Source organism: Vidua chalybeata, chromosome 5 (assembly GCF_026979565.1).
Source record: "Vidua chalybeata isolate OUT-0048 chromosome 5, bVidCha1 merged haplotype, whole genome shotgun sequence".
In the NCBI taxonomy this organism is placed as follows: Eukaryota; Metazoa; Chordata; class Aves; order Passeriformes; family Viduidae; genus Vidua; species Vidua chalybeata.
The window spans coordinates 37959112-37986973 of record NC_071534.1 but is presented as its reverse complement, the minus strand read 5'-3'; the positions used below and the strand labels follow the sequence as shown (position 1 = coordinate 37986973).

General features: G+C 37.4%; 1 protein-coding gene across 1 annotated transcript in view; it reads left to right on the top strand.

The window, feature by feature from the left end:
- The first annotated feature begins 5541 nt into the window (after window positions 1-5541).
- MYRFL (myelin regulatory factor like) overlaps window positions 5542-27862 on the top strand; it is a 33750-nt gene continuing 11429 nt past the window's right edge. The window contains exons 1-15 of the mRNA XM_053943251.1: window positions 5542-5744; window positions 9048-9115; window positions 9210-9468; window positions 10263-10354; window positions 12183-12330; window positions 15279-15474; window positions 15943-16019; window positions 17287-17397; window positions 17975-18065; window positions 20868-21068; window positions 21452-21560; window positions 22016-22125; window positions 25564-25727; window positions 26341-26404; window positions 27088-27173. Coding sequence (XP_053799226.1) covers window positions 5542-5744; window positions 9048-9115; window positions 9210-9468; window positions 10263-10354; window positions 12183-12330; window positions 15279-15474; window positions 15943-16019; window positions 17287-17397; window positions 17975-18065; window positions 20868-21068; window positions 21452-21560; window positions 22016-22125; window positions 25564-25727; window positions 26341-26404; window positions 27088-27173 — 1979 coding nt within the window. The remainder of the gene's footprint in view (window positions 5745-9047; window positions 9116-9209; window positions 9469-10262; window positions 10355-12182; window positions 12331-15278; window positions 15475-15942; window positions 16020-17286; window positions 17398-17974; window positions 18066-20867; window positions 21069-21451; window positions 21561-22015; window positions 22126-25563; window positions 25728-26340; window positions 26405-27087; window positions 27174-27862) is intronic.

Here is a 27862-nt window from a genome sequence, read left to right as displayed (position 1 = left end):
TCAAGCTAAGACATTAAAAAATTGATCAAGCCAAGAAATTTAAAATGGCCCTACAATCTAGGGCTGCTAGCAAACAAATGTGTTGTTTATAGATGGTAGGAAATTCCTGCCATATTCCTTAAGTTCAGTTTACACCATGGAGTTGAAAGGCTAACAAACTTTTTTGGCTTTGCTTTCAGCAGCATAATACTTGTTTTTATCAGGCTTTTTTATTTTTTCAACTGCTGCATTGCCTAGCTGTTAAATATCAAAATAGTGTTGAATACAGATTATATTACAAAAAGGCACATTTTTTTAGGAATCCTCTTGTCATGGAAAACATGACTTTCTAGGGAAGTATAGGTTAGATTCTGTTGACTTTTGTGACAATGATACTTTAATGGTAGAAGGTGTAGCAGGGATTTTAGCTGTATGAGCTCTTTAATGAGAATTACTATTTTTAATTATATAATTATTACTTCAACTCCTTTTAGAAGGTCTTTTGGTAGTGTATGCCTGTGTAAGGATAGAGAAGCCCTGTTGATTCCTTTTAATTACAGGAAAAATGAAACATTTTAGGATGTCATGTCCCTTCCGTGATGTGTGGTTCTGCTGTGTTCCATTAGAATGTGACATAGACTGGCCATACAGCATGCAGTGATGCTGTTAGATGGCTGAATTTCATTATCTGGACATGGGTATGTGTCAAGACTGCAAGAGCTAATCATTCATTCAGCATGGAGTAGGCTCTCTTGCTTTTATAAACCATAGGTAAGTCTGAAAAGGGAGCAAGCTGAAGTAAATATGTGGTTAGCCCTCTATTCAAGCAGGGGTTACGTTTACTGAGCACAAAGCAAGTTTTAAGTAGTGGCATCTCTGCAGCTTAGCACTACAGCTTGTGGACTGGCTTTGTAACACAGCAATGAGGCAGAACCTCATGAAGCAAGAGTCATAAATTGTTAGTGTTGATTTGGTGGTCTCTGTGATTAATCATAACAGTGTTAGAACATTGTTTTTCAAGGCTATGAAAAAACTGGAACTTGCAATATCAAGTGGAGAATGGTGCTACTGAGTGGTTCCTCAGTGGTTCAGTTTTGGCTTAACAACGCATCAGCTGGCAGTTAATGAATCTACAGATCTGCTTGATAAAATTATTTTAAATTCATGAACAAAAAGAGTCCCCTCTGTCTTGTGCTTTAGCTCCTTACAGTGTATATTTGTTTTGACACTCACTAGTAGGGTGAAATTGCATCTGCAATAATGAGAGGGGACAGTCTGAAACATTTTTTTTTTGTCCCCAAGGAAAGTGAGATACTGTTTGTTTTCCTGGCAATCACTTATTTGAATAGTTGATAGACCTTTTAGATTAGATATGACTCTGGGATTTGACCATGGCTTTTTCTTATTCAAGTAAATGGCTTTTGTCTAGTGTTGCTGGGAAGTTCTAAATTTTTTCTGTTTCATTTCACTTGCATATTAGAGATTTCATCTTTGATGCAGGTTTTTTTCCTATTATTCTTGTTGAAATAAGTATTTATAATTAAAACATTCTGCATTTTAGCGTCTGTATGTTCCTATTTGTCAAGGGAAGGTCAGAGCTCCTGGTTAGCTCTTCCACCTGTATGTGGCAGAACAATCTGTTCTTGCTGATGTTATCAATGAGAGAGACCTGGTAGAAGGTCAGCCTAGTTACACTGTTGAACTTGGTCTTTTCTGTTGTAAGGTACTTTGAGGTGTCTGAAATGCATGTGTTTTGTCTGTGCTGTGATCTAAAGAAATATTTTCCTTAGTGGAATCATCACCTCTCTGTGCACTCCTGCATGGGTAGCATTGAATGTAGATTAGTTTGTGGTAAATAATGAAGCCACTGAAGAAACATGACCTTAAAATACAAAACACTTAAACCTCAGAGGTGCCACATACCATTTTAAGGATGACAGTTTGAAACAGGAATAAAAGATGAAATGAAAAATATAAAATATTGATGATAAGATTTGTTTCTATAGAAAATGTTACTTTGGGTGAAAAAAGTCTATCTTAATACAAACTCGCTCCTTAAAATTTGGACTAACCAAATTTACTGAAGTTGAATAACCTAGGCTGTGATACCTCCTGGCTGGCTACAGCTGGTTTATACTTACAACCCTGTAGCTCTGCAGCTTGTGTCAATGACAGCAGGTCTGTTCCAGTCAAATTGAGCCGGATTTTTGTACACAATTTAAATGGTAACCAGTCTTGGAGTCCATTACCATGAAAGAAGGGCCTAAGTAATACTTAGCTTTGTGTAAGTCAATGAGGTTCAGCTGGACCATTGAGCCTGTATAGTGGAGCTCATAAAGTGCTGAAGCCTCTTTTTGTAAAAAAATTACTGATTTTCATGGTAAAGTGTCTTTAGGTAGAAAGCAGTTATTAATTCTTAAGTAGAAACATATCCCTCAAATTGAAAGGCTTTGTAGCAAACATGAATTGTTCTGTTCAGCAAGCATTACTGAACACTGACCATGTTCTCTGTACTGTGTTTACACCTTGAGCTGTATATGAGGATTGTTTCCTGTGTAAAGTAGCTGATATTTTACCACTGATCTTACTACAGATAGCTGGACTTGGCTGGGAGCTTCCTGGCATCCTCTTCTAATGTTAGGAAATTATTAGTTTAGTATTGATTTTTAGTCAATATTATTTCTCTGTCCCCCATCCTTCACTTTCCATTTAGATATCACTGAAAATGAGGCAGCTGATTTAAATGCAGATAGACATAAGGCTACATGAAAATGTTGGGAGAATTGATTGAGGTAGGTTTTTCAGTGATTGAGACTTGGTCACAGGACCATAGAGTCAAGCTGAGGTGCCAGGTGATGAGAGCTGGATGTCTGCCAAAGAGTAACTGCCAAATTAATAGGCTGGAGTTCATATGTTTCCTTGGGGGCCTGTGGCCAGGTATTAGGGACAGGCTAAGTGAGAATGGACAGGAAACAGAAGACAGTGGTAGTACTGACAGGTTTTAGACTTGGGGACAAAACAACAGAAATATCAAGCTTAAGAAGACATGAGAAAAATATATAATCATATGCAGCCTGTGACTGCAGTGTGTGTTCTGCAAATATCTGTGTGTGAGCCCCCTGCCATGGTACCACCCTGTGCTTTCATCTTCATCGGTTTGTTGGGTAGCTGGTAGTCCTCTGCACAGTGACACCAAACTTGAATGTGTCACTCAGTGCAGACTCTTCCAGAGACATCTGGGCACATTGCAACATAAACTGTGAACTGCAAGCAGAGCACAAGCTGATGATTGAGGCTGCTGATTCCACATATCCTCCAGCAGCTCTTAGCCAGGCACATGGTTCTGTGCTTCACAGAGGCCTCACCGCAGGGCTTGTCCTGCCATGTACACGCAGTTAGAGAACAGCTAGTTCTCTGCTCTTACAAGCATGTAACATCCAGGTGAGTGACTGTCTTGCTTGGTGCCCATATCTGTTAAGTACTTACTGTGATCAAATGCCTGTGAAATGGATGCCACCAATTAAAATAAATTTGCATATGATCCAACAGGTCCTCCTTTGCTGAAACAAATGTATAAGCACATGATGCCACTCACCTGGAAAGTACATTAACAGAGTTCTACAGGGCAGCAAAATGTGCCCACTCTTCCGTGTTCCTGCGTCACAAACATTCATTAGTGGTGGCCTGTCTTCCTGGTTAGTTCCTTCCTCTCCCAGCACTGCTTATTCTTTCATTCTTCTCCTTGCCATTTAGCTGTTCATGCAAAGTGGAGAGATTAAGCAGAAATGATATATATTTCTGTTATCATCACTTAGCAACAGAGCTGATCTCTGAACTGTGGGATGTCCACTTGAAAGACCTTGTCCATGTTTGATTTAAAGCTATATTCTTTGATTCAAAGAGTCTGTCTCTGATCTTGGTCAAAATAAAGGATTCTTGGTTGTGTGGTACAGGAAAAATATTTTGCATTTGACTTCTGGCCTCAAGGTAGTAATGAAAGTATATCATTCTTTGTGAGGGTTTGGAGGTTTGAACAGGAAGAACAGGTGGGGTGAAAGAAGGAGAAGGTGATAGAATTGTTTTCCTGCGGACTACATTAGTAAAAGGAGAAGGGTTTGTAATTCAAAGCAGGGGGACCCTACATTCAGACATTAAGAAAGAGAAGATGAGAATCCAACAGTTTGAGGGCTTCTAAGGAAAGTCAGGCTCTTTTGCACTCTCTAGCTGGTTTTGCAGAGTGATCTGCTGCTGCTTCCAGAATTTGTATGTTGCAGTTTTGCTGAGACAAGCTAGTGGGCTGCACCTATTGAATCTGTTCTCTGGTGTGCGTGGGACAGTTCTGTATACAACATCAGTAAATTGAGATCTATCAGTAGCACATCTCCAAGTTGCTATCCCCCAGTGAAAGGCAGCCAAAATTAAGCCTGCAGCACCAACAATAAACAATATCTAGATTAATCTATGATCACAAAGAAATTTGGGAAATGATTATTAGCAGTGTGGATTTATGTATTGAGGGAATCCTGTGCAAGGTGGTAGATTTTTAGATTCTGCTTGCACAAATGTCCTTTCTAAACACTGGATCAAGAAGGAACAGTATCAGACAAAGACATCAGAAAAGGAACTGAAGATATAGTAGGGTAAGTGTCCTATGCAAGGTAGTACAGTGAGAAGACAGCAAATGCACCAAAGGCAGTGACTACTCCTTGGCTCAGAGGCAGAGATTAACCTTTTGTGTTCTCACGCGCTGCTGCCGCCGAGCTGGGGGGACATGGTTGGTGTCAGACTCTAGGGCTGAGCCTCACATCTCTGGCTGTGTGGGCTGGTCCATTTCACCATGTGTGAAGTGGGACAGAGTCACTTGCAGCTCAAGCAGGAATGTCAAGGTCCTTATCTTGTTTGCATTCTGACTGGCCACACCTGTATTTATGGAAGGCCTGCTGCAGAGGTGGAGAGCCTACAGAGTAGGGCTGCTTGGCTGGGTTTTTTAATGAGCGCCCGTTGACTTTCTACAAAAGTTGTCATGAATTCCGGAAACTTTATAATCATAAAATCTGTTTACAGCCTTCAGTTACTAAGCAACAAAGGACAAAGTACTGAACCTTTCTATTTGCTAATACATTTAACATGTTAGTGGGCTGGTTTTTTTAGGCAGAATAAAAGGAAGCCACCAATCAAGCATTTTTTAAGCTTTATTTGGGCTTTATTTAAACTCAGATGGTGGATTTTTAAATGGAGTTTTATTTCAGAAACTCACTTGCAGTACGTGTGAGCACTAATGCACCATGTGGATCTGTGTAAGACAATGTCTGAGCTTAACCCAAAAAACCTTTAGACCTCAATGTAAAAGAGTTTCAAAATCCTTTTTCTCAGTTGCAGATTGGGGTCCGTCATCTTTCTGCTGTAGTAATTCCCTGAAGCCTTAATACCATGCATTCAATGATGTTTGCCTGGTACTGCACTGTCATCTGCAGTGCCCCTGCACATTGTTAATTACTCTGCATTTCTCATCATCCTTTTTCCCAGAGTGACTAAACCAGAAGCATAATCCTTTTTTTACACATGAGGCAGGACAGATTTGGTTTTCCTTTGTGTAGGACCATCAGCAGCATCACTTATTCTGAAACACTGACAATTCCCTCTGAATTTCTGTCTTTTTTACTTTTAACCTTAGGGCAAGATGTCCATGGAGCCTTGGAAAATCCCATGGTGGATACAAGCCTGTTGGAAGAATTCATTAGTAGTGACATAGAGTTTGGAACTTTGTAAGTATTATAGCAACATTTACTTCCTCTCCTTAGCCGCAGGTCTTGAATTGTTTTATTAGTGCCGTGATAAATCTGAGTTTCAAGAGGATTGTAGCTCTCTTGACATTGTTTCTTGAAGCTGCATAGGAGGATTTAGAAAAAATGAACTACAGCCAGTAATGGAAATATGGTTGTCTTCTTGTTCAACAGAACAAATGATAATAAAGTCTGAATTGATTCACAACTGTTGAACTAATTGTGACTTTAAATAGAGAACTGTTACTTTAACATTCCTCTAAGTGCTAATTTACTGTTTATGTATAGAATAAGTGATAAAAGTGAGACTACTGTATAATAAATTGAGAGAATAACAGAAGTCTCCCAGTTTGAAGGAAGCAGAGCTACTGTTTTCCCCCTAATAGTTAGAACAGAAACATCCATCAGTCTCTTTTGAGACTAACTTTAAAACAGTGCAAAAGCTTATGGTCAAGGGTGGAAAATTATGTAGTATAGATCTATCAAAGACTTAAACCCCAAATCTTCATCTAGACAACTGTCAGATGATTGTTGTTCAAGGCAAAATATTATTAATAGGCTGACACTTGCACTTGCCAAGAAGCAGAGCAAGAAGGGCTATTTTAAAAATAATTAAGCATGGAATTTTTCATTCTAGACAGACTCAGCAGCACATTTACTTAAAGTGGCCCAAATAGGCCCCTACCTGCTCTAAATCATGAATAATTAATTGATTCTCTTTGCCCACACTATAAAAGTAAAGAAGAATGAAGAGAAGGTTGTATATAAATATCCATAACCTTTATTTTTAGAGTGACTAAATGTGTTTTAGGTTAACAAGATTATTGAACTCCTGTATGACTGTGGGAAAAGTGACGGGAGACAAGTTCATCCGATGATGATCAACAAGTCTCGTTTATTCAAAGCATGCGAGTACATTTATAACTATAATAATAAGGCTCATGCATATTGCAAAAGCTAAGCTCCTTATTGGTTTGTACAATGAAGATCACTCCCGCCTCTCGGTACTTTCCATGGTGGCATGCTCCTCATGCCTATGGTTACTGCCTTTTGATTTTCTGTCTGCAGACCTTGGTTACGCATCTTGTTATCGTATCACACCTGCCCTCAAGGGCACAATGACCTTGAGGCCTGAGGCCCACTTAACTAGCTGAACTGAATCATGTCCTTTATCCCTTAACCAATCCTCTACAAAACTCTCCACATATGACAACTTAAAAATGTTATTATTTTTCTTTTATGCATAAAGCATAGCAAAAATGTAAATGTGTATATGTATGCTATTATGTAGCTTAAGTAAGTTAGATATTATTAAAGTTCCAGTGCTACAGAGTACTTACATGCAAGAAAACCATCTGTAAAACTATTATGGGTTTGGAGGCTGAACAGGATTTTACACTAAAACTAGAGTTCTAGTTTGTTCTTTATGGGATTAAGAACATTTACAGAATCATTAGATCTGTACAGGTCAAATTATTAAGCATTTTTCTGTAGTGCAGAAAATTTGTGCCTAAACAGAATAGAATATCATAAATAGAATAGAATATCATAAAGGAAAATATCAAAATACTTGAAAGGAGAAAAGTATTAAAAGCCTCCATTTATACATATAAAATGCAGAACTCCATAATGTCATGTGCAATGAAAAGAGTGCTGTTCCCACCAAGATCTTGGGTGTATCTTGAAATTTCCATTAAAGATCATCTTTCATCAGAAAGGCCATCAGCATTACATTTGTTCTTCTCTTACAATACATGTGAAGCACCATGTGATTTCCTCATCTTTTCCCACAGTAATACCTTCCACATTACCAGTGAAAGGAGAAAAAGGGTTGCCATGTCCTTTACTAAGTAGGCATTTCATTGATTAACTAGGTTTGTAATGTAGAATCATTTAAACTACAGATTATTTTCATTTCCTTCAAAAAGCAGAGTATCAGTTTCAGTAAAGTTCTAATTTGGAGATATATCCCTACTACCTCTTTACTTCATAAATACTTTATCCTAGAAAGTGTCTGTCTCTCTATTTTACTGAAATAATCTACATTAAAGCAGAAATCAAGTACCCAAGGCAACATTTGAAGCCAGAATATGAACTGAATGTGCAGAAGGGAAGTTTCAGACTTTTATGTATGTATCTTTTAAAATTTTGCAAAGGACAATTGGAATTCAGTATATATGGATCAAGTATCCCATAGGAAAAAGAAAAATTAAAATGAAATATTTACTAAGTATTCAAAGTTGAAAACAAGGTTTTGAGTGTAGTCATGGCATTTAAAAGCACCAGAGAATCTATACTAAAGGAAATTAAAGACTATTATAATGTGTAATTTTAAAATTTATTTTTTAAAGAGGAGTCGTGTCGTTGAAGCTAACCCAAAATGCAGGGTTGTGGACATAGCATGTTGGAAGACCAGTTGCAATGCCATTAAGAAATGCATAAGCACATGTCAAAAGTAATAGGCAGTAACCAAAAATGAAACTGCTCTCTTTAATGCTATCCAAACTCAGAAATATAAAACCTGCAGTGGAAACAATAGAGTCAAAATTTTCTATTGATGCTTGAAAATATTTGCTCTGTGTGTGTGAACATGTCTTTTATATATATGAGGGTGTCTCTTTAAGGAATTTTATTTTATTCAGCTTCTGAGGTGAGGTGTATCTCATTAGATTTCTGTCATCCTTCCTCTGCTGCAGCATTTTTAGCCTAACATGTGCCTTAAGATTTGTGTTTCAGATTAGGCTTCAGAGCAGTGTTTGAGCTGACAATTCATAGGAATACCTGAAAGGATTGATCCATTTCTTGAACCTCCATCTATTCCTAATGTAACAGAGGAAGCCTCTGTAGCGCCTTTGAATGGCAACAAGATGGCATAGGATTTTCTCTTCCTTAAGAGAGATGAAGATGCCACAGATTTTAACCTTTAATTTAGAGAGCATGGGGCTTAAATCCCTCATGAGTGCTGTATGTTGGGAGTCACTGGTGTGTCTGGAGGTAACTGAGGAACCACTCATGGGAAGGAGGACTGAAGTCAGCTGGCTGTGAAGGGGGGATTTGGGTGAGGGCCTTCCTTCACAGTAGAGAGGCAGAGGTCCATAGGAGATGGTCTGATGAAGTGTAGGTGACATTGCTCCTGTGAGAAGGGGCAGCAAACATGGTAAGCAATGCTTCCTGAAGACCCTTGTCAGTAGCCTGGTGGTCCCCCTCCACTTGCTTTCAGCGTTCATTGTTGTTGTCCTTCGTGTCGTGTTCCAGAAGAAATTAAAATCTCTTTTTCATCCCTAGGCAAAGCCAGCTGCCAGACTCCCCACCAGACTCTGGTTCAGAACCGTGCTCCCCACCACAGCTACAAAGTAGGTGACATGAATTTGGCCTCTCCCAAGCCTGTAGGAAGATCTCCAGCTCCTCTTCCTTGGTCTTATGTTCTTATCTGTTTATTTCTCTCAGCCCCATGGTGTGATGCTGTGTGGCCCAGTGGGCTGCAGCCTCCGGTCCCATGCCCATCTGTCGGGGCACCCAGCAAGCTTCCCTGCGGGTTCATGGAGACTTACTCTGACCCCAGTGCCACAGGATATCCTTGCACCATCTCCCAAGGCTGCTGCCTGAAGACAGAAAGTGCTGTGACTCCATGGAATCATTCTACATCCTCCAGCTGTTTGGGTTTTAATTATCCATACTTCCAGCCTAATGCATTTCAGATTTCTGGGTAAATGATAAAGCTTTTATGCAAAGGGTGAGACATGCAAAACCAGTAAAACTGTTTTAAGACTGGTTGTAAATCCCTGTGGGTGTAGGATTTTCCACAGGATGGCAGTGTTTAGACATTTTTTGAGACACTTGTGGTTGAGGGTTCTTTAAAATACCCTGATTGAGGTTTAGATCTGAAGTAGTAATGCATTTCAATTTTTAAAACAATAGAAGGCTAATGAGAAATCAACAGGTTTCTCATAACTGGATTATAAAAATATTGAGGTGTTTTGCAATACCTGTTGTAGAAACTTGTGCACGAGGATCTTGTAAGTGTTCTTGCAAATGACATAAGAGAAAAGGAATTGTCATATCTATGTAAGCAAGTGAAGCAGTAATCATATACTCTCTGCCATATTAACCCACCAATGTGTTCTGGATGCTCAATTATTTAAAATGTTCTGGTATTTTAACATTAACTGGTAAAAAGGAAAATTATTCAAGATAAAAACTGTGATTTTAATGCAAATGTCAGGAAACTAAACCCCTGCCACTCACGCACTGTATAAATTTTTCAATGGAATCAACTTCTTTATTCATGTGAAATAAAAAAAAGAAGACATTTTGGAAGGAAAAAATTGGATAACTCAGTTTTAAAAACCCACCAACAGTCTTCTCTCTCAGCAAATCAGAATTTGGATGACAGTGCAGTTAAAATGAGATAAGAGGTACCTGGGTGTTCTTTTGTTATGATTCTGTAATATCTATGTTTAAATTTATAAAGGATTAACACAACATGTATTTTTATGAAAGTATTTCTGCAGCATCAAGCAAAAAAAGGAAGCTCTCCCAGTTACTAGGAGATGGGATTGATTCTCCAGTGCGGTCTCAGGATTCCAGACAAGGTGAGCAAGTGTGTGAAGAGGAAATTTAGTGTTTTATGCCATAGACAAGTGAATACTTGGGGAGCTGAACTCCTGCTGGCTCAGAAAAGGTAATAGTATTAGTGGTCTATACTCTATTACCCAGTTTGGAGGAATTTACCTTTTTGGAAAACCAGGATTTATTTCTATTTGGAAAATAGAAAAGAGTATTAGAGGTTCATTATTTCCTGAGGCTTTTATTGATAGAATATTCAGCCCTTTTCCATATGTGAACCTCCACTACAGAGATGATATTTTGCTTACTTTGCTTGGCACTAACTTGACTGGACAAAGAAACAATTTTGGGTCAGCTGAACAGGGAATTAATGGGGTGGATGAGCAAAGAGATTGCCACTTCCTATTAACTCTTCCACTCCATGCTTTCTTTCTACGAAATGTATGCATAAGCAAGCTGTATGTTCTTTCCTGCCCCTTCCCCATATTAGTTTGGTTCATTGTTTTATCAAGATAAAAATAATAAGCTCATACCAATTGATACAAAAAACCTTATCAGGCATGTACAGAAATTAATCAGTTTCTGTGAAGTGTGAGGCCCTCTCTGAATGAACAATTTGTAATGACGGTTCACCTAAGCAATTCTACCCACGTCTGTTAGTGAAGAATCTGAGTTGCTTGTTATTTCTTCAGAATAAGTTATTTGTCAGCATCAAATCAATCTTTTAGAAGTTGTTTAATGGTAGCAACTGGATTTAGTAAGTTGCTTTTTCTTTGATATCTTTTGTTTAATCAGTGTTTCTTGATTGTGACTAGTCCTCTAAGTCAGCCACTGCTGAAAAGCGAAGACAAGCAGACACTTTTATATCTGAAATTGCTCTTAGTGCTTTTAATACTGAAAGATATAGCTTTGAAACAAGCTTTCTTTGGGTGTCATTCTTAATAGCATCTCACTGACACATGTATTGGAAAAAGAACAGAGACATGGGTGAAAATGGCATGGGGATAATTTAGAAGTGAGGTGTGAATTTCTTTACTGTGGTGTTTTTCTTTCTATCTATCTATCTATCTATCTATCTATCTATCTATCTATCTATCTATCTATCTATCTTTGCTGTGTGTCAGAAGTGGAGACTTGCAAATGAAGCTTGGGCCTGAAATGATTCTGAAGGCTCTGTTTTACTGTGCTGTCACTGGCTGTAGATGGATCTTAGTTATATGCTCAATGACAGATTTTCTCCTATCCTTATTGCACTGTATTTATCTGTCTCTCTTATCACATTCTCCTCTGTCTTCATAAAATGTATAATATCTCAGAGAATTGGGGTTGACCCTGTCTGTCAAAGAATTCTCTAATGTATAGGCAGAAAGCAGTAAGGAGATCAACCAGATGTAGTGGTGAATGTGCTTGCTATTGGAAAACTGCACCTCCTGTAGTATATTCTTCAATTCAAACTTGTGGTAGAGGGAATGGGAAACAAATACAATTATTTTGCTTAATTGCTTTTTGTAGTGTTGCAGAGGTACAGTAGAATTCTTAGCTTTCCTTCTCTTCCCCCGCCCAAAGGAAACTATTCATCCTTTTGGAGAGAATAAAAAATAGAAAGTGCTACTTGTCATGTCAATCAAACATTTGTTTTGCAAATCAGGAAAGCTGAAAATTTTATTTTGTAGAACAAAAGAATATAACACAAGCTTGTGGAATAACTGCAAAGGTTAATCACATTTAAATATATATGCAATGCATTTGTGACTTATATGCATGTGCATTTATGTAAATATTGTAAAAATGACTATGCAGGATTTTTTTGCAAGTCCCAAAAGAAATAACTGCATTATCACTATCTCTCTACAGCAACTGTAAAGGACTGTGCTGTTGAAGTGCAAGAATATGACAGTGATGGACAGAATGCAGCTTTGGAAAAATACTGTCAAGCTCTTACATGGCAACCATATCAAACTTCTCAGTGGAACAGCTTATTTGACTCTAATTATGAAAAATTGTAAGCAGTGATGTTTGCACTTGAAAAAAATTGGTTTCTTCTGGTTTTTTTTTCTTTTTTATCTGTTGTTGAAGTTTTGTAGGAATAAATGATACATTTGGCATCCCTATTTCTTATTGGAAATAAGAACAGAGAAGGATGTATAACAGGTATGATGAAATATGAACTTGCAGGTGTATCAGATAAGAAATACTGGTTGAAATTAATGCCAGGTTTTCTGATTTCCCTTCAGGGACTTAGGGGCAAAAGAAAAGTGAGTTAAGACACCTGGTAACTTTTGTTTTTTTTTTGTCAAATGCATTGGGACAAGTAATTACTAAGCATATGGCACCTTTCCCTCTAGTGGTCTAAAACATTAAAGGAAAACATTAGAAGTTACCAGTATTGCTTCTGGGCTCATACGACTTAAGTCTTAATAATTATAGATATGTGGGTGACATGTAACTGTTTAGTCAAAGATTTAGATTTTTCCTGTGTTAATCAAGCTGTAAATAATTTTTTGGCACATGATCTGGAAAAGGTCATTCCAAATTCAGTTACATCCCTGATTTTCTGTATTCTAATATTTAGGCTATGAACCCTTTTAACAAATTAACCCCTTTATACAGCATCTAGTTAGTTCTTCAGGATTGGTGCAAAAAATTTGTCACTGTCTACACAGGACTTATATAGCACAGGAAATTTTAATGCTCCTCTGCCCAACCTGCTAAAATGTTTCATGGGATCTGGGTGCATATCAGTGTCATTGCTGGATGCTGATGTTCCCTGTTTGCACAGAGGATAGTGGCATTACACATCTTACTATGCCCCACACAACCTTTCTCCTCAGGTATTGATTGACATGACAAGAGAGCAGACCTTTACACTCCTTTGGGAGCTGGATGGACCCAAAAACTTCCAGCTGAATTTGTGATATGAGTATTCAGTCTAAATGAAGGCTTCCAACTCCTGGTTGCACTTTCAGTCAATGACTACATGAGGGCTGTGTGCTGATGGTGGGAGATTGCTCTCCTGCCACTACCCAGTTACTTGTTGCTTTCCATACACCTAAAATTAAGAATCTAGACACGTTTGTTTGTGAACAAAGACTATGTGATGCTTAGCTATAAAGTATCCCAATACACACTCTGTTGCCATTACTGAGGGAGGGGATTGAGGTGTTATTTGCAGAGGAAGTCAGTATTACTTTTAAGTGAGGTCAGTGGCAATGCTGTTCTTCCAAGATGCACTGTAATTACAGCACATTGCACAGATTTTCTGAGTAGGGATCCTGTATTCTGTTGGCCTCACTCACATGCTTCTCATTGCTTAGTGTAGATGAATTAATTCCATGCCTTCAAATTGCTGCACCCATTTGAGGGGTATTTCTCAGGGTAATTATTATTTTCCATTTTATTCATACCGTACTTGAACATCTTAGTTATTTCATTTTTCACAGCAAAAATGCTGTTAGCTGAGGTAGATTAATTAGAAAAATTTACTCGACCATTAATTCTGCCCTTCATTGTGTCTGCTTGGCACATTCTTGGCCCTTGGCTGATATTGGTGGTGCTCTGTCCCAAATATATCTGAAGATTTAAATTCTGAATAGAAAGAGGAATTTGAAGCATATTTCTAGTAGGGATGCTTGTGTGACAGGGATATCTATTAAAACCTAAAAGTTATCCCAAATTTTGCTGTACTGCTTGGTATGACTTATCATTCTTTGTGGGCTAAGAACAATATATGTTTACTCTTATTTACTATAAATTACATACTCACAAAGTTATAATATGAAATTGCTCTTTGGGAGCCATTGTTCCAAATACTGGAACTTGGAGACGTGGACATTTGTAATTTTGCTTCTCAAGCTGCTTGACTGTGTGTAGGAAAATAGTCTGTAATTATGCTATGAGGAGATGGTAGAATCTTCATTATAATTTTAAAGTTTTGTAGTAGTTACAAAGTAGTTTTCTCTTTATTCCCTGTCCCAGGTAATCAATAGTTGTTTGAAAGGGGACTTGTGTTCATAATTTATAAAACAATATTAAGGTCTGTATATTTCCTGTATTTCCTATGTATATTTTGATTTTTCCAAACAATAATGGAAGAGTAATAAAAATCCATCTTCCATAATTATGTTAATGAGAGATTCTCAGTAGCATCATACAAGATTATCATTATCAAACTTTCATTAACAAGAAAAGCCAATGTCTGTATAAGAGAACCTTACCATGTAGTTATTTCAGAATTATCCATCACTTAAATCAGAGGACTGGAAACATTGTTGGGATGGTGAGTTCGAACGTCTCTAATAGAAAGACTTTTTGATACCTTTCCTTGTTTACTGTGAATCATAGAGACAGAATACTCTTGCTCTTTGGGTGACAAATTGCCCTTTGAAGAAATAAAATTGCCAGAGTAGGATGGACAACTTAAAGTCAGGTTGGAGGGCTGGTACCTGTAGCTTTTCTTTTAGCTTAAGTAAAGCCTTACTGGAATCCCAGTAGCTTCTGCAGAAGCACTTGCTGTGAGAATTTGTGAACAAACTGGGGAGTCTTGCTGGCTCATTATCTCGTTGTCTGCATCACTAGCTGCAGACTGTGGTTTGTAGCACTGTCGTAATGAATTATTGAATACACTAAAAGGTTCGTTTGTGCTCTTAGGTGCACAGAGTTCCTTTATATCAGATTTGTGAGAATTATGTAAGCCTCTCAACCTCTGGTTTCCAAACATTTTATTTTCAGACTAGAATTAGAGGACATTTTATATGTGTTTTCATTTTTACACCTTTGACAGTCTAAGAAGAAAATACTGGTAGAGCTGGTGATTGTAATGATGCATTTTTAGTCCAGGTTTGTCACTAAAAATCAGATGGATTTTTGAAACACTTTAAAAAAAAAGAGCTCAAGATGTCACTTAAGTATGTCAGTACTTAAAGTTGCCATTCCTTCTCCTTGTTTTTGTAGACCTGCTATAGGATATCACATTGCCACAGATAAAGGATTTAATTTTTCAACAGCAGATGATGCCTTTGTGTGCCAAAAGAAGAATCATTTCCAAATCACAGTTCATATTAGAATCACTGGACATCCAAAATATATCAAAACTCAGCAGGGGAGGAAACCAATAGAAAAGTTTTACTTAAAAGCTTATGGAATTAAGGCAAGTGTGTCTCCTCTTTGAGATTATTACTTTTAATTACCCATGTAATGAGATAAATAATTGAAGTGAACTCTTTTCTTAGTAATTTTTTGACCAAGAGCATGTAACTACCTTATGTAGGTTCTGTTCTCACACTGAATATCTACACTTATGCTTGGGCATGGAGAGAGCTAATAACAGTCTGGATTCAGAAAGCATTTTTTCTTTTGTAAATTAATGCACTTACTTTCCTTTCTGGTTTTTTTTTGTCTTTCAAATTACATCTGCAGAAAGACAGGCCTTCAGATTAGATGTCAATTATCAACTGATCATCAGTCAGTTCCTCTATTAATTTCTATGTTGTTCCATTAGATATGAGTGCATTTTCACTGTTTTAGGCACAATTTGCCTATTAATGTCTATTTCAATTTTTATGTGTTTGAAAATTTTATATTCTTGTCATTTTTGAAAATTATTTTTGTTTTATAGGTGGAATCTCCAAATGAAATAATTGCTATTGAACAGTCTCAATCAGATCGAAGCAAAAAAACTTTTCATCCTGTTAAGTAAGGTTTTTGAGAAAATTATTCCATTTTGTTTCAATATGTTCAATATTCAATATTGATTGGTTTGAAATATGAAGTAGTTGTTTCTCTAAATCTTACAGTAACTCTATGCCAGTTTTCTGATTTTTATCCAGATTTCATTGTGGTTGCACACATAGAATCACAGTAGTAATATATACCTGGTCACACTTCATTAAGAGAAATTTTCAACAGCTTTACAGATATGTTACTTATGGCTACCCAAAATATTTATATTCAGCTAGAAACACTATTTTATGCTGCTTAGAGCTGTATGACAGATGCATTTCCAATCTTAAAAAAATGTCAGAATGTTCCTGTCCTATATGAATGTGAGATATATTTACAGTGCTTTTTAAGGGGGAGTGCCTTTGCTGGAAACACTCATGCAACATTTTTCTGGAGCTCTGCCACGCTTGAGCATTTAACTCACTGGCAGAATCAATGTTTATTCTTCTGGCCTAAGTTTCCTATGTTGGAGCTGCTCTGTTCTCTATAAATAATTAAATTATTTCACAATACAAAGAGGGAAGACAGTGTCAAGTTAGACAGGACAGTGCTGGGATAAAGGGTGCACTATATTATTACCTAAACTGAACTTTGAGCTTGGAAGAGCCTGATTTTCACAAAATTGTCTTTCTCATGACATTTTTCTTCCTTTTGTGTACTGACAAATAGATTCTGCGTGTATGTAAATTATTTTATGTATGGCTGTTTGGTGACCTGTAATTTTATCTATACGGACTCTTTATTTGTATTATTTATCACTTATTGGAGGACTACCACTATGTATTTGAGACATAGGTGTCTACTGTGTACTTCCAGACATGTAAATTAGGTGCAGACGAAAAGAAGGGCAAGCAGTAAGATCTATTAATTTTACTGTGGAAATTCAGGCCCAATAATAAGAAAATAGTTATTAATCCTGTCAAGCAGAAAATAGGCATCATATGGAACACATACAGTTTTATTATATTCAAGACTGCATACAGACCAAGAAACATAAGTCTCCTATTACTAAGAACAGTCTCTTACTGCTGGTAGTTTATCCTCTTTATCTCCTTGCTGTAGTCACTGTTTTAAATACATTTTTAGAAACCAGGGTTACTGCATTTTTACTGCGGTTCCTCTGTTTTATTGATTTTTCAATTTTTTTCAGAACTGTTTTAATGAGTTTGTGGACACCTGGTTTGAGCAGATACATCTCCGAATATTTACTTCCCTAATCTTGTTTTCTTTTCTGTTTTAGAGTTGATCTGCCAGGGGACCAGATAACTAAAGTAACACTGGGACGGCTGCATTTCAGTGAAACAACAGCAAATAATATGAGAAAAAAGGGGAAACCTAATCCTGATCAGAGGTATTGCGATAGCTAGTTGGCCTGTGTGTTAGAAGTAGAAAAGAGAAGGTCTACTTTAGAATGGAGCCAATGTTTGTGAAAAATCTCTGCTATCAAATCTTTGTTTTTTTTCAAATTCTGTGATACTTCTGTAATACTTGGTATGTTCTTAAAAGCCTCTTTCTCTGCAGTCACAGAATGATATGATAATAAAACACCCCAAACTTCATCCTCATGGTTAGAGATAGTTTCAAGAAATCAGCCAGAATAATGGCTGACAAAGTCAGGAAGAAAAAAAACCCCAAATTATTACCATTTTCTTCAGAGGTGGGAAAGGTTTTCATCTTTGAAGCTTCATTACTTGAATTTCTGAAAACTATTGTATTCTTTGCTAATTTTTCAGTGATTGTGGGGTTTGTAAGAGCATATTTCTTAAGAGTGAAGGAAATACTTTTTCTTTTATATTCTAAGAAATACATTTAAAAACATTGTCTGTCTTTTTATGTATCAATAATAACAGCTGTATTTAAAACTTTTTTTTTTTCTGTGAGAAAGAATTACTTCAATTATTGTCTTGATTAAATCAATTTTAAATTAGATACTTCATGCTGGTGGTTGGACTGTATGCTGTCTCTCAGGACCAGTTCTACTTACTATCTGCAAATGTCTCAGAAAAGATCATTGTGAGGGTAGGTATACATTTATATTGCTTTCATGTAAAAGTATTTACTGTTTTGATATTCACAGGAGATTGAGGGGTTGTGATTCTTGGGGATAAAAATTACCACTGAGTCAAAAAGATTGAGGAAAAAAATTACAGTTGCATGTTGTATGAGGATGTTACCTTTTAATTATCAGAAATTAAAAATGTTTTAAGTAGAGCTACAGAAGGATTTTAAAATAAAGCTTGTTATGAGTTCCAATACAAAATATATTGATTTTTCCAGACTTTTTTATTTGCAGTGAAACAATTTACTTCACTTGCCAGGAATTTTGTAAAAGCTTTCATTAGCTAGAGTCTTCAGTTTCCAGGAGGATGAGAAGGAAAAAAAAGTACAGAAAGAAGGTCAAGCAGCTCTAGGAAGTTTAAGACCTATAGCTTTGCTTTTCCAGTATTTTTCCAGAGTGTCCCACCTCTTGATTTGATGGTAGTAATATGGGTTTCAAATTAACAAAAGGAAGAATAATCTCTTTTCCTCTTAACTGTTACTTTTCAGTTGCTTGGTTCACAGAACATTTTTCTTTTAGTACTCAGCTTTAGCCTACAGTTAGACTCAGAAAAGAGAAAAACCCCAGATCTGCAGTGTTACAAGAGCTATGGAGAATTGGGGCTAGGAGAGGGAGAAAACAGAGTCCCAGAATGAGTGGGATTGCAAGGGGACTGCCAAGGGAAGGTGGGGGCTGCTAAAAGCTTTCAATCCTAGCCCCTTTTTCTTGTGATCAGTAGGTGGTGGTTAATGTTTGAACTGGGTATAGTCTGGAGTTATAGTTATTTCTAGGGTGAATATTATGTTTAGGGCTTAGAAAGATGGGAAATATGTAAGGTGTCATGTAGTGGGGCTGCAAAAGATGGAGAGGGCCTCTGGAAGATTGCAGTCCACTGAACTTTTTCATGTGGGTCAGTTGAAGAGCTGCTTCTTGTTTGTGTGGACTCTTTCTAGCCTTTGGCTTATGAAGAGGAATAGGCTTAGCATTTTAGCTTGTAGTCAAGCAAGACCAAAAGCTCCTGTGTATTAAGTGGACCTGGGAAGGGGCTTCTAAAGAAAGTCAGGGTTTGTCAAAAGCTTTTAGTCCTGGCATTGTTTTGTGCAGGCCATTGCTTGCATCCTTTTTGGCAGTCCATCATCTGCCTAGGCTTACGACTATGGTCTGGTTTAGCATTTGGGTTTGGAGACAGCTAAAGGGCAAATCTCCAGCATGTGGGGTGTTGCTCAGGGTTTTCCAAAGGAAGATGGGGGCTTTCAGATGGTTTTAGTCCTGGCTCCTTTTTCATTTGAGCATCCTCTTGTGCCATAAACCCTCTTTCAGTAGTTATAGTTAGGTTTTTGGGGGGTATTATGGCCTGGAACTCCTTTTTGGGCAGAGCTGTGAAAAGACCTTGAAAGCAATGTGTAGACTTCAGCAGTTTTCTGCACGACTGAGAAGTTTTATCATCCTGACTGGTCCTGTGGTTTTTTGCTTCAGGATGCTGAAGCAGTGTATTTGCATCATTCCTGCATATATAGTTATTTTCCTTAATTTGTCCATTAATTTCCACAATCCTGTTTTCATCTGAATTTGTCTGTCTGGATCTGACAGTGTTACAGATCTCACATCATTAATAATTTGGGGAAGCTGTTGAATTTTCACAATTGTCTCATATTTGTTATGTCACAAGATATATATTTTTATGTAAGATTTAGAAATTTACATTTTCCCACTATTTTTAATATTAGATTCTCTTGAAATTTCAATGAAGAGGGCACCTTCAATGCATGTGAGACAGTTTTTGAACAGGAATTCATGGAATGAGATTTTTCAAACCTAACCACTATTTCAGACAGAGGAAAAAGAGGGCAGATCAAGAGGCTCTGGTCTGACAAGGTGAAAATATCAACAGGAAAGAGAGTAGGAAAAAAAAGAAATTTTCTAGCTGTCTAACAGGGCTTCAGTGGCAGGGTAAAGCAAGTCAGCCACTGGCTACCTTAAAGTGGCAAAGCCATGCAAATGCACTGTGAGAAAAAAGCAGCTCATCTTCTGGCCCTTTATAACACAACAAAGCTACCAGCTGAGTGGTGCTTGTCAGGCTTATCAGATCATGCTCTAATTGTGACAAACAGTGGTGAGTACACAGTGCCAGGCCTTGTAGCTGGTAAAGCCTTGTGAAAGCCTTGCTTCTTTTTATCATGATTGTGTTTTGGCCTGAATTCAAATTAAAAAAACAACAAAAAAAAAAAAAAAAAAAAAAAAAAAAAAAAAACCAAAACAACAAACAACCCAAAATGAACTATTGAAATAAAATGCCTTTTCTCATTATACACATTTTGTTGTTCTATTGGTGTTCTTTAAAAGACCCTGTTTCCTTGACATGAAATTTTCAATATGAGTTAATTTAAAACCTTACAGAGGATTTTATGAATCACATGTGTTTAATCTCTGCCTTGCTTTCTCTTTTCTGATTTCCAGTCTCAGCTAAAATTTAGTGGTAGATAAAGAATGGTTATGTGGTATAATGTCAAAGTTAAAATTTGGAAAGCTTTGGACATTGTCAATTTAGCTTAAGGTGCTAATAAAATAGAATTCAAGGGAAATAAGCACAAGGCCAATGCAGTGTGAGCAGAAACCCTTAGAAATAACTCCACTCTGTTTTTTTTCTGTTAGTGTGTTAAAAAGTTCTTGAATACAATCTCACTATTTAAAATTTGGCTTTTCATTTTCCCTGAATTTCTAATAGAATAAACAATAGTGCATCTATGCTGTACTGTATCTTTAAGCAAAAAATTTCCTTCCAGGCATCTAACCCAGGGCAGTTTGAGAATGACAGTGATGTACTGTGGCAGCGAGGACACGTTCCAGAGACGATAGCCTATCATGGTCGCGTAGGAATTAACACAGATGCACCAGATGAAGCGCTGGTTGTCTGCGGAAATGCCAAAGTTATGGGCAGAGTCATGCACCCCTCTGACAGCAGAGCAAAACAGAACATCCGGGAGGTGAGGCCCTGTGCAGCGTTCAGGGCATTCATGTTTGCACTGCAGCACGTGGGGACCATTGTTCCGACACATGAAGCAGCTCCTGTATCTTGTCTGTGCTGAAAAGCTGGCTTAAAGAAAGTAGATGTACCATTGTGCTCTGAGAAGCATCACCTACAGACTTTGGAGAAGGCTCTCTGTGGAAGCCGGGAGTTGTCAAACAGAAGTGTAACTGGCAATACAAATACAAATAGCGCTCTGGTAATGGGGAATGGGAAGATTGGCTGTATTTTTCTATGTGATGATTGGCCAAATGACTGTATCAGGCTAGGTGCTCTCTCAGTGGTGTCCTAGATGCCATGCTTAATGTTTCAACATGTAAATCTTGGTATTTTTCCAACTAGGTCGACACAAATGAGCAGTTGAGAAGAATAACACAAATGAGGCTGGTGGAATATGACTACAAGCCTGAATTTGCATCTGTTATGGGAATAAAAGATACCCATGAAACAGGTATAAAGTCAGCTCTGTTCCCATTTTTCATTAACATCTACTGGTATTTAATGTGCTATAGTGTCTTTTAATATCCTGCTATTTCATCTTCATTTTTAGGTTACCGCAATTGCACACTTTGCAGTATATCTCTTGTGGTATAAAAATGCCAAAATTAGGCATTGCTTGTAATTTTACAACTTCTGTTTCAATTTTTAAAGATGGGGAGTTTATTTCAAGAAGTTTAATGAGAATGAAGTATGTGCTTACAAACTATTTTGTTCTTTCTGCAGAAAAAGGAGAATTCTAAAGGTTCCTTGGTTTTTTTTGTGGAACGGAGAAAAAACCCTGAAATCCTGGATTTTCCTACCACAGAGAAATTCTAGATAATTTTTTGCTTTGCCCGTAGTTTTTAGAATGGTCAGCAGGTATGCCAGTATGTTTCCTGACATTAGTTTTTGTGACCTCCTGAACAGGAATAATAGCCCAGGAAGTGAAGAGGCTTTTACCTGAAGCTGTTAGGGAAGTTGGAGATGTTGCTTGTAATGATGGAGAAAAAATAGAAAACTTCCTCATGGTTGACAAGGTATGGTCTTGAGGGAGAAAGTGGGGATGTGTATTTAGACTGTTCTTTCATGTGGAGAGCTATGAACATGCACTGTGCCACCTAAAATGCTGTAGCCCCCCACATGTGTTACAGAAATGGTGTTTGGTCAGTCATCAAGAAAAACTGAACCACCAGCTGCTAGTAAAAGGCTGAATCTTTTAATGATAAAATTATCTATATTAAAAGCTGATTACAATACTACATGCACATACAGTTAAAAAGAAAAAGCCCTAACTTTTCTGAATAGAAGTGGATAGTGATTTCATAGCATTGGTTCAACAAGTGGTACTCCAAAACATTATTTTGTGCTTAAGTGTTTCAGTTAATTAAGTGTTCCACAAGTGACTTAAGCAATGATGGCATTCAATTTGTTAAATAAAAACTTCCTTAGTCTAATCCTGGTATAACCTCTACATATCAAATCCAAGTGCTAGCTCTGTGTGTAGGGGTTTTTTTTGTTTTTTTTCTTTTTGGCAATCTGAAATGCTTTTTATAGGTTCTAAATCATATGTTATGAAATGGCACACAAAATAGTTACCACGCTCATAGGTTGGAAACACTGACGAGGTATTGTCCTGTGCTCTCTTCTCCTTTTCCTGTGGAAATACGACTGCAAGGGACTGTCAGTCACAGAGTCCAGTCGCACAAGGCTGCAGACAGAACTTGTCTCAAAGCAGCCCCTCTGCTAAGTGCTGATTCACTGCATGCTAAAGACCACTTCCCAGCTTTTTCCCACTTACAGCTGATAATGAGAAGAGGGAGGTTTTAGAGAAAGGTGACCTTATCTTGTCTGGATATCATGAACACAATCCTGCATTCATTATCATAATGCATTCTTTCATTTTTCTATAGAAAACACAAGTTTACACCACCAATCTTGGAGAAAATATCTACAAAAAGATTGCATTTCACTTGTCATCTTTTGATAAGCTATAAATAATTTAAATTAAGTCTTCTAGGTTGTATTCCATATAAAAGAAGTATGAATTAGATGCCGTGAATAAAGCTGTGGAAAGAGCACTTCTGGAGATACTGTTGAAAAGGAGACTTTTAGAAAATTTGCTCTATTTGGTCAGGGTTCCAGCCTGTAGCTGATTTCTAGATGTTAGTAGAAGAGCAGTGGTGGTAGGTGACTCCAAGTTAATTTTGCCCTTTAGGCCTTCCAATTATATAGTATGACACCTGTAGCATCATTTGCATTTTTGAATGCCTCCAACATTTCTTTGGGGTAGTTGAGTTTTTCGTCTGACAGAAGTTTATGTTGGAGAACAGAGCTTTTGATTCCTATCTCTTCCTTGCTGAAATATCACACAAAATACCATCTCTAACAGTGCCTCACAGCACTGCCATTTGGGCTCATCATGTTCCCTTTCTTCTCTGTACCTTGGGTCTCTGGAGAGTGCTTGCCAGGGTGTCTTCCAGGAATGTGACCTACAAATGGAGAATGCCTGTTTTTTGTTCATCCCTGTAGGGTGTGATTCTGCTGTGTATGTGGCCCAAGCAGGAGTGGATTGTTACAGCAATGGCTTATTTGCTGCTTATAATTTTCTTGACTACTTGTCTAGATATGGATCTGGGATTTCTTCACAGGCACATTGGTGTTTTAATATGGTTGCATAAATCTGTGCTTTCTCTTCTTTCTCCTAACACTTGTGGCAGAGCATATGAATGTCAATTCCATGACCTTTGCGGTGACAGGATCCGGAGAGATCTGTGTCTAAGAGTTTAAGATGTATATTAAATTCAGAGATTTTGAACATGTCTTGTTCAGGTGGAACATCTGATTTAAATTTCTGGAGCTCCCAGCTCCAAATAGCTCAGCAGCTTGAATAGTAAATGGACAGTGCTTCATTTTCTTTTCTTTCAGTTTGGCAGGTGATGAGACCTTGAACTTTGTTATCTCATATTCCAAGTTTATATCCAGATAAGTAGGGTGTTGGCTGGCATTGTGTCTCTTTGTCAGTTTGGAGCTGTTGAACTCTGTAAAACAAATTGATTACATTACATTTGAACCAGGGTCTGCTACTTTCTAGAGAAATATCTCAACTATATGCAATTTGTTTTTTTCAGACATAATCTCTTCTCAGTCACACTGTGCTCAGTACTTTGTCACTAGAGGGGCAGTAAAACTCTGATCAGTTTTTTTTTCCCTCAAATAGAGTGTTCCTTCATTTTGTGAGAAGAGCAATTTTCTCAGCTAGTTGAAGCCACCTAGAAGCAATTCATGCTTGATTTGAAGAAAATGGAAAGGGCAGCTGCTACATATCATTGATACAAGGGCAAGTGTCTGTATAAGTGATTTCACAGTTCTAGGTACAGGACATTATTTTGAAGTCACTTTTTATTTAAATAGACTCTTGGTATTCTGGCAGTAGGGAAGCTTGTGGCTTGCCACTGATAGTGTGCTCTGATTCTGATTACATGAAATGCTGTCTGGTTTTGTGTAATGCAGTCACCTTTAAAAGAAAGGTGTGCATGGCTTTTACAATGTGAAAGGCAAAACCTTATTTCTGCATAACTTGACTAGAACACAGCAACATTAACTGCAGTAACAGCTTCGTCCAATGGCACCAGTCTGGTTGGACCTTAGGCTGAGAAAGCCATTCTTTCACACACAGCAAGCAAAGTACTCTTCTACTATGCTCCTGCAGTGGATCAGTAACCATTTTTTACTCAGAAATGGATAAAATTCTACCCAGATGATTATACTGAGGCTTTCTCCAGCAGCAGGTTGATACCTAGATGATAAACAGAGGTAGGAGAATAGGAGGCTTTTCCTGGGTAAAATATCCAGAAGGAGTAAATGGAGGGTGTCTAAACTGTTTTAAGTTGCAGAGATGATCATGTTATTAGAACCTACAAGACTCCTGTAAGAGACTGGAGAGGCTGAAGGGGACAGCAAAATATTATACAATCACAGCTTGACATCTGGTTTGGTTTTTAATCTGTCTCACTTATCTCTGTGTGATTAATATAATGCGTACAACATGGATAGAAACTCTGGTTTGTCTGAGCCTACCTAATGACTGTAGGAAGATGGTTGGATGTATATTTTGCTAAGGGATTCTAAAATCTATGTTCAGCTAAAGCACTGAAAATCAAGTAGTAGATGCCTGTTGGAACAGGGTTAAGATTTCAATACAGTATGAAGGTAAAATGCAGTTTAAATTCTTGGTGTAAAAGGCCCTTTAGCTTCAATTTTTTCTTCAAGTCCTCATTTTCAATTTACTGCAAATTAAATGTCTAGAAAAAGGGTTTTATGGCATCTACAGTGACCAGTCATCTACATCTACAGTCATCTACATCTACCTGTGTTTATATCGGTGAATTCTGCACTAATTCCTGCTTGTTACATCTGGTTGATGAATATACTAAGTATCTACTATGTACCTACTTTTGTCATTGTTTTCTTCTCAGGATCAGATCTTCATGGAGAATGTTGGTGCTGTAAAGCAGCTTTGTAAACTAACAAACAATCTTGAAGTCAGAATAGAAGAATTGGAACAGTGGAACAGGAAACTGGCCAGGCTGAAACGGATCAACAGTTTAAAGTCAACAGTCAGTGAAGAGAGCAAAGTCAGGTACCTCTGGCTGGGATGTTTTCTAATAGTTGTCACACAAGTTGTTAAAGTGATCTTCAATCTCTGAAGTGATTGAAGTGAAAAACAATTTTGCTTGACAGTAGAGTTCAGCTATTTTCCAGTATTTAAATTGTGCAAAAGACCCCATATTTCTCAAATTTTTTTTAGTCACTGACAAAATTAAATTAAATTAATTTGAAATGTCTATTAAATTGCAGTAATTTTTGTAATTGTTTCTGTTGCATAAAGTAAAGGGTAGATTATGTCCAGTTACAGCTCTGGGACTTGGAAATTGCTTCTAAAGCAAATCTGTAGAGCTTTGTCTGCAAGAAAGAATCTTCACTGGTGCTGCAGTGGAAGTGATGAGTGTTTCCTGTTTTTAAGCCATTTCCTCAAGTTTTCTTCGAAATCACATGTAACATTTAAGAGCATTCACCTGAATGAGTTAACTGGAGACCTTTATCCTTGAAAACGAATCTGCTGACACTTCTGCCTTTCCCTTTGTAAATGTTAAAATTGCAAAAGCAAGTGACATTAACACATTAAAAATGTCTTTTCTTCATTAATTACTTGCTGAAGCATTTGAATTTTAAAGAGATCTTGTCTCTTACAGCAGGTATAGTCGAGCTAATAGTCTCTTGCCATCAATAAAATCAGTCCCACTAAAATCCAGGAAGGTGAGTGAAATGAAATCCTTGTCTGAGTCATTCATTGTGGTTTGCTTTCACTTTCTCTTGCCTATATCACTGTATGGGAAGTGGATGCCCTTTTTCAAAGGGATCATATGAGTGAAGAAATACATACATTGACCTTTTTCGAGATGGTCTTCCTAGGCTGGCAAGCCCTGTTCTTTAATATGAACCAATGCTCATTTGCCTACTTTGCTTTTGCCAGTGCCAAAGAGCAAGAGAAAATAATAGGTCAAATATGCTTTGTACCATAATGACAGTCAAATGCTCCATTACCTAAGATTATCCTACTTGGCTGGAAAGTGCCTTTCTTCTGTATTTCTACCAGTTCTGCCTTAGCACGATCTGAGCACATACTGAAAGCTGCTGAGCTTTTAGTTCTGGACACTTACTGATTGATTTTTAAATACTTCAAAAGTATGAAAAATGGCAGGAAGAAAGGACAAGGGGCTGTTATTTTTAGCTATCCTTTCTTCCTCTATAATGTTTGTGCTCCCAAACTGTCAACAATGTCTTAGAGGCCTTTTAATTTTTTCTTTGTAAATGTTGACCCCTATGATCATGAAAGAAACAAGGGTGATGTAAAGTCAACCTTGTGTAGTATTTCTTAATCTACTAGCAGCTGCTTAGATATGTGCCTCTTGAATTAACCAGACTTTTTTTTACCCTAGGTTTGTTTATCAAAGACCAAAGAATCTTGCTCCATGAAGATTTTCCGGGTGACTATAATAGCTTTGGTTGCTATTATGGCACTATGGTAAAAATTAATTAACAACAATTTGACTTGTTTATCCCTTTCCCCTTTCTACTTATCTGAAAGAATGTAACACTTCTTCTTCTTCCTTTCCCTTCCGACTTGAAGAACACGATGTATTAAAATTAACAATTAATATCCTTGGTAATATTGTAAAGTTGAAACCATTGTGTAAAAGTAAGGTACTCATGGGGTGGACACACAGCTGATCTCTCTCCATGTCACAATGCATGGTGCACCTTAAGTCTACCTCAATGATTCGTACTACAGGTGCAAAACTGGATTCTGCATGTTTTATCCAATCATTCTGTGCCTAAGTACAATTTCTGATATACAGAGTGAATCTGTTGTGTGAAATGAAGCTGAACTTGTTCCCACTGCAGTGGGCAATTATGTGACTGGAAGTTTAACTTGTGACCCTGGACTTATGGAAAGGAAAGTATGCCCTGGACTTCTGAGATTGCCATTTTCTGTCTCCAGTCCAAAAACCTGTGGCTTACAATCAATCTCTTTGTGACCTGAGTACTTTGAACTGGTGGTGTGATTTTATTTAGGTTGGAAAGTGGCCGTATTTTGTGTTGAATACAAGTATATGAACACAATACTGTATAAGAGTATCTGATCTAAACCCCATTAAATTCAGCTGATATTTTTCCCACTAAAGGGAAAGTGATCAGATAGTTAACACTTGC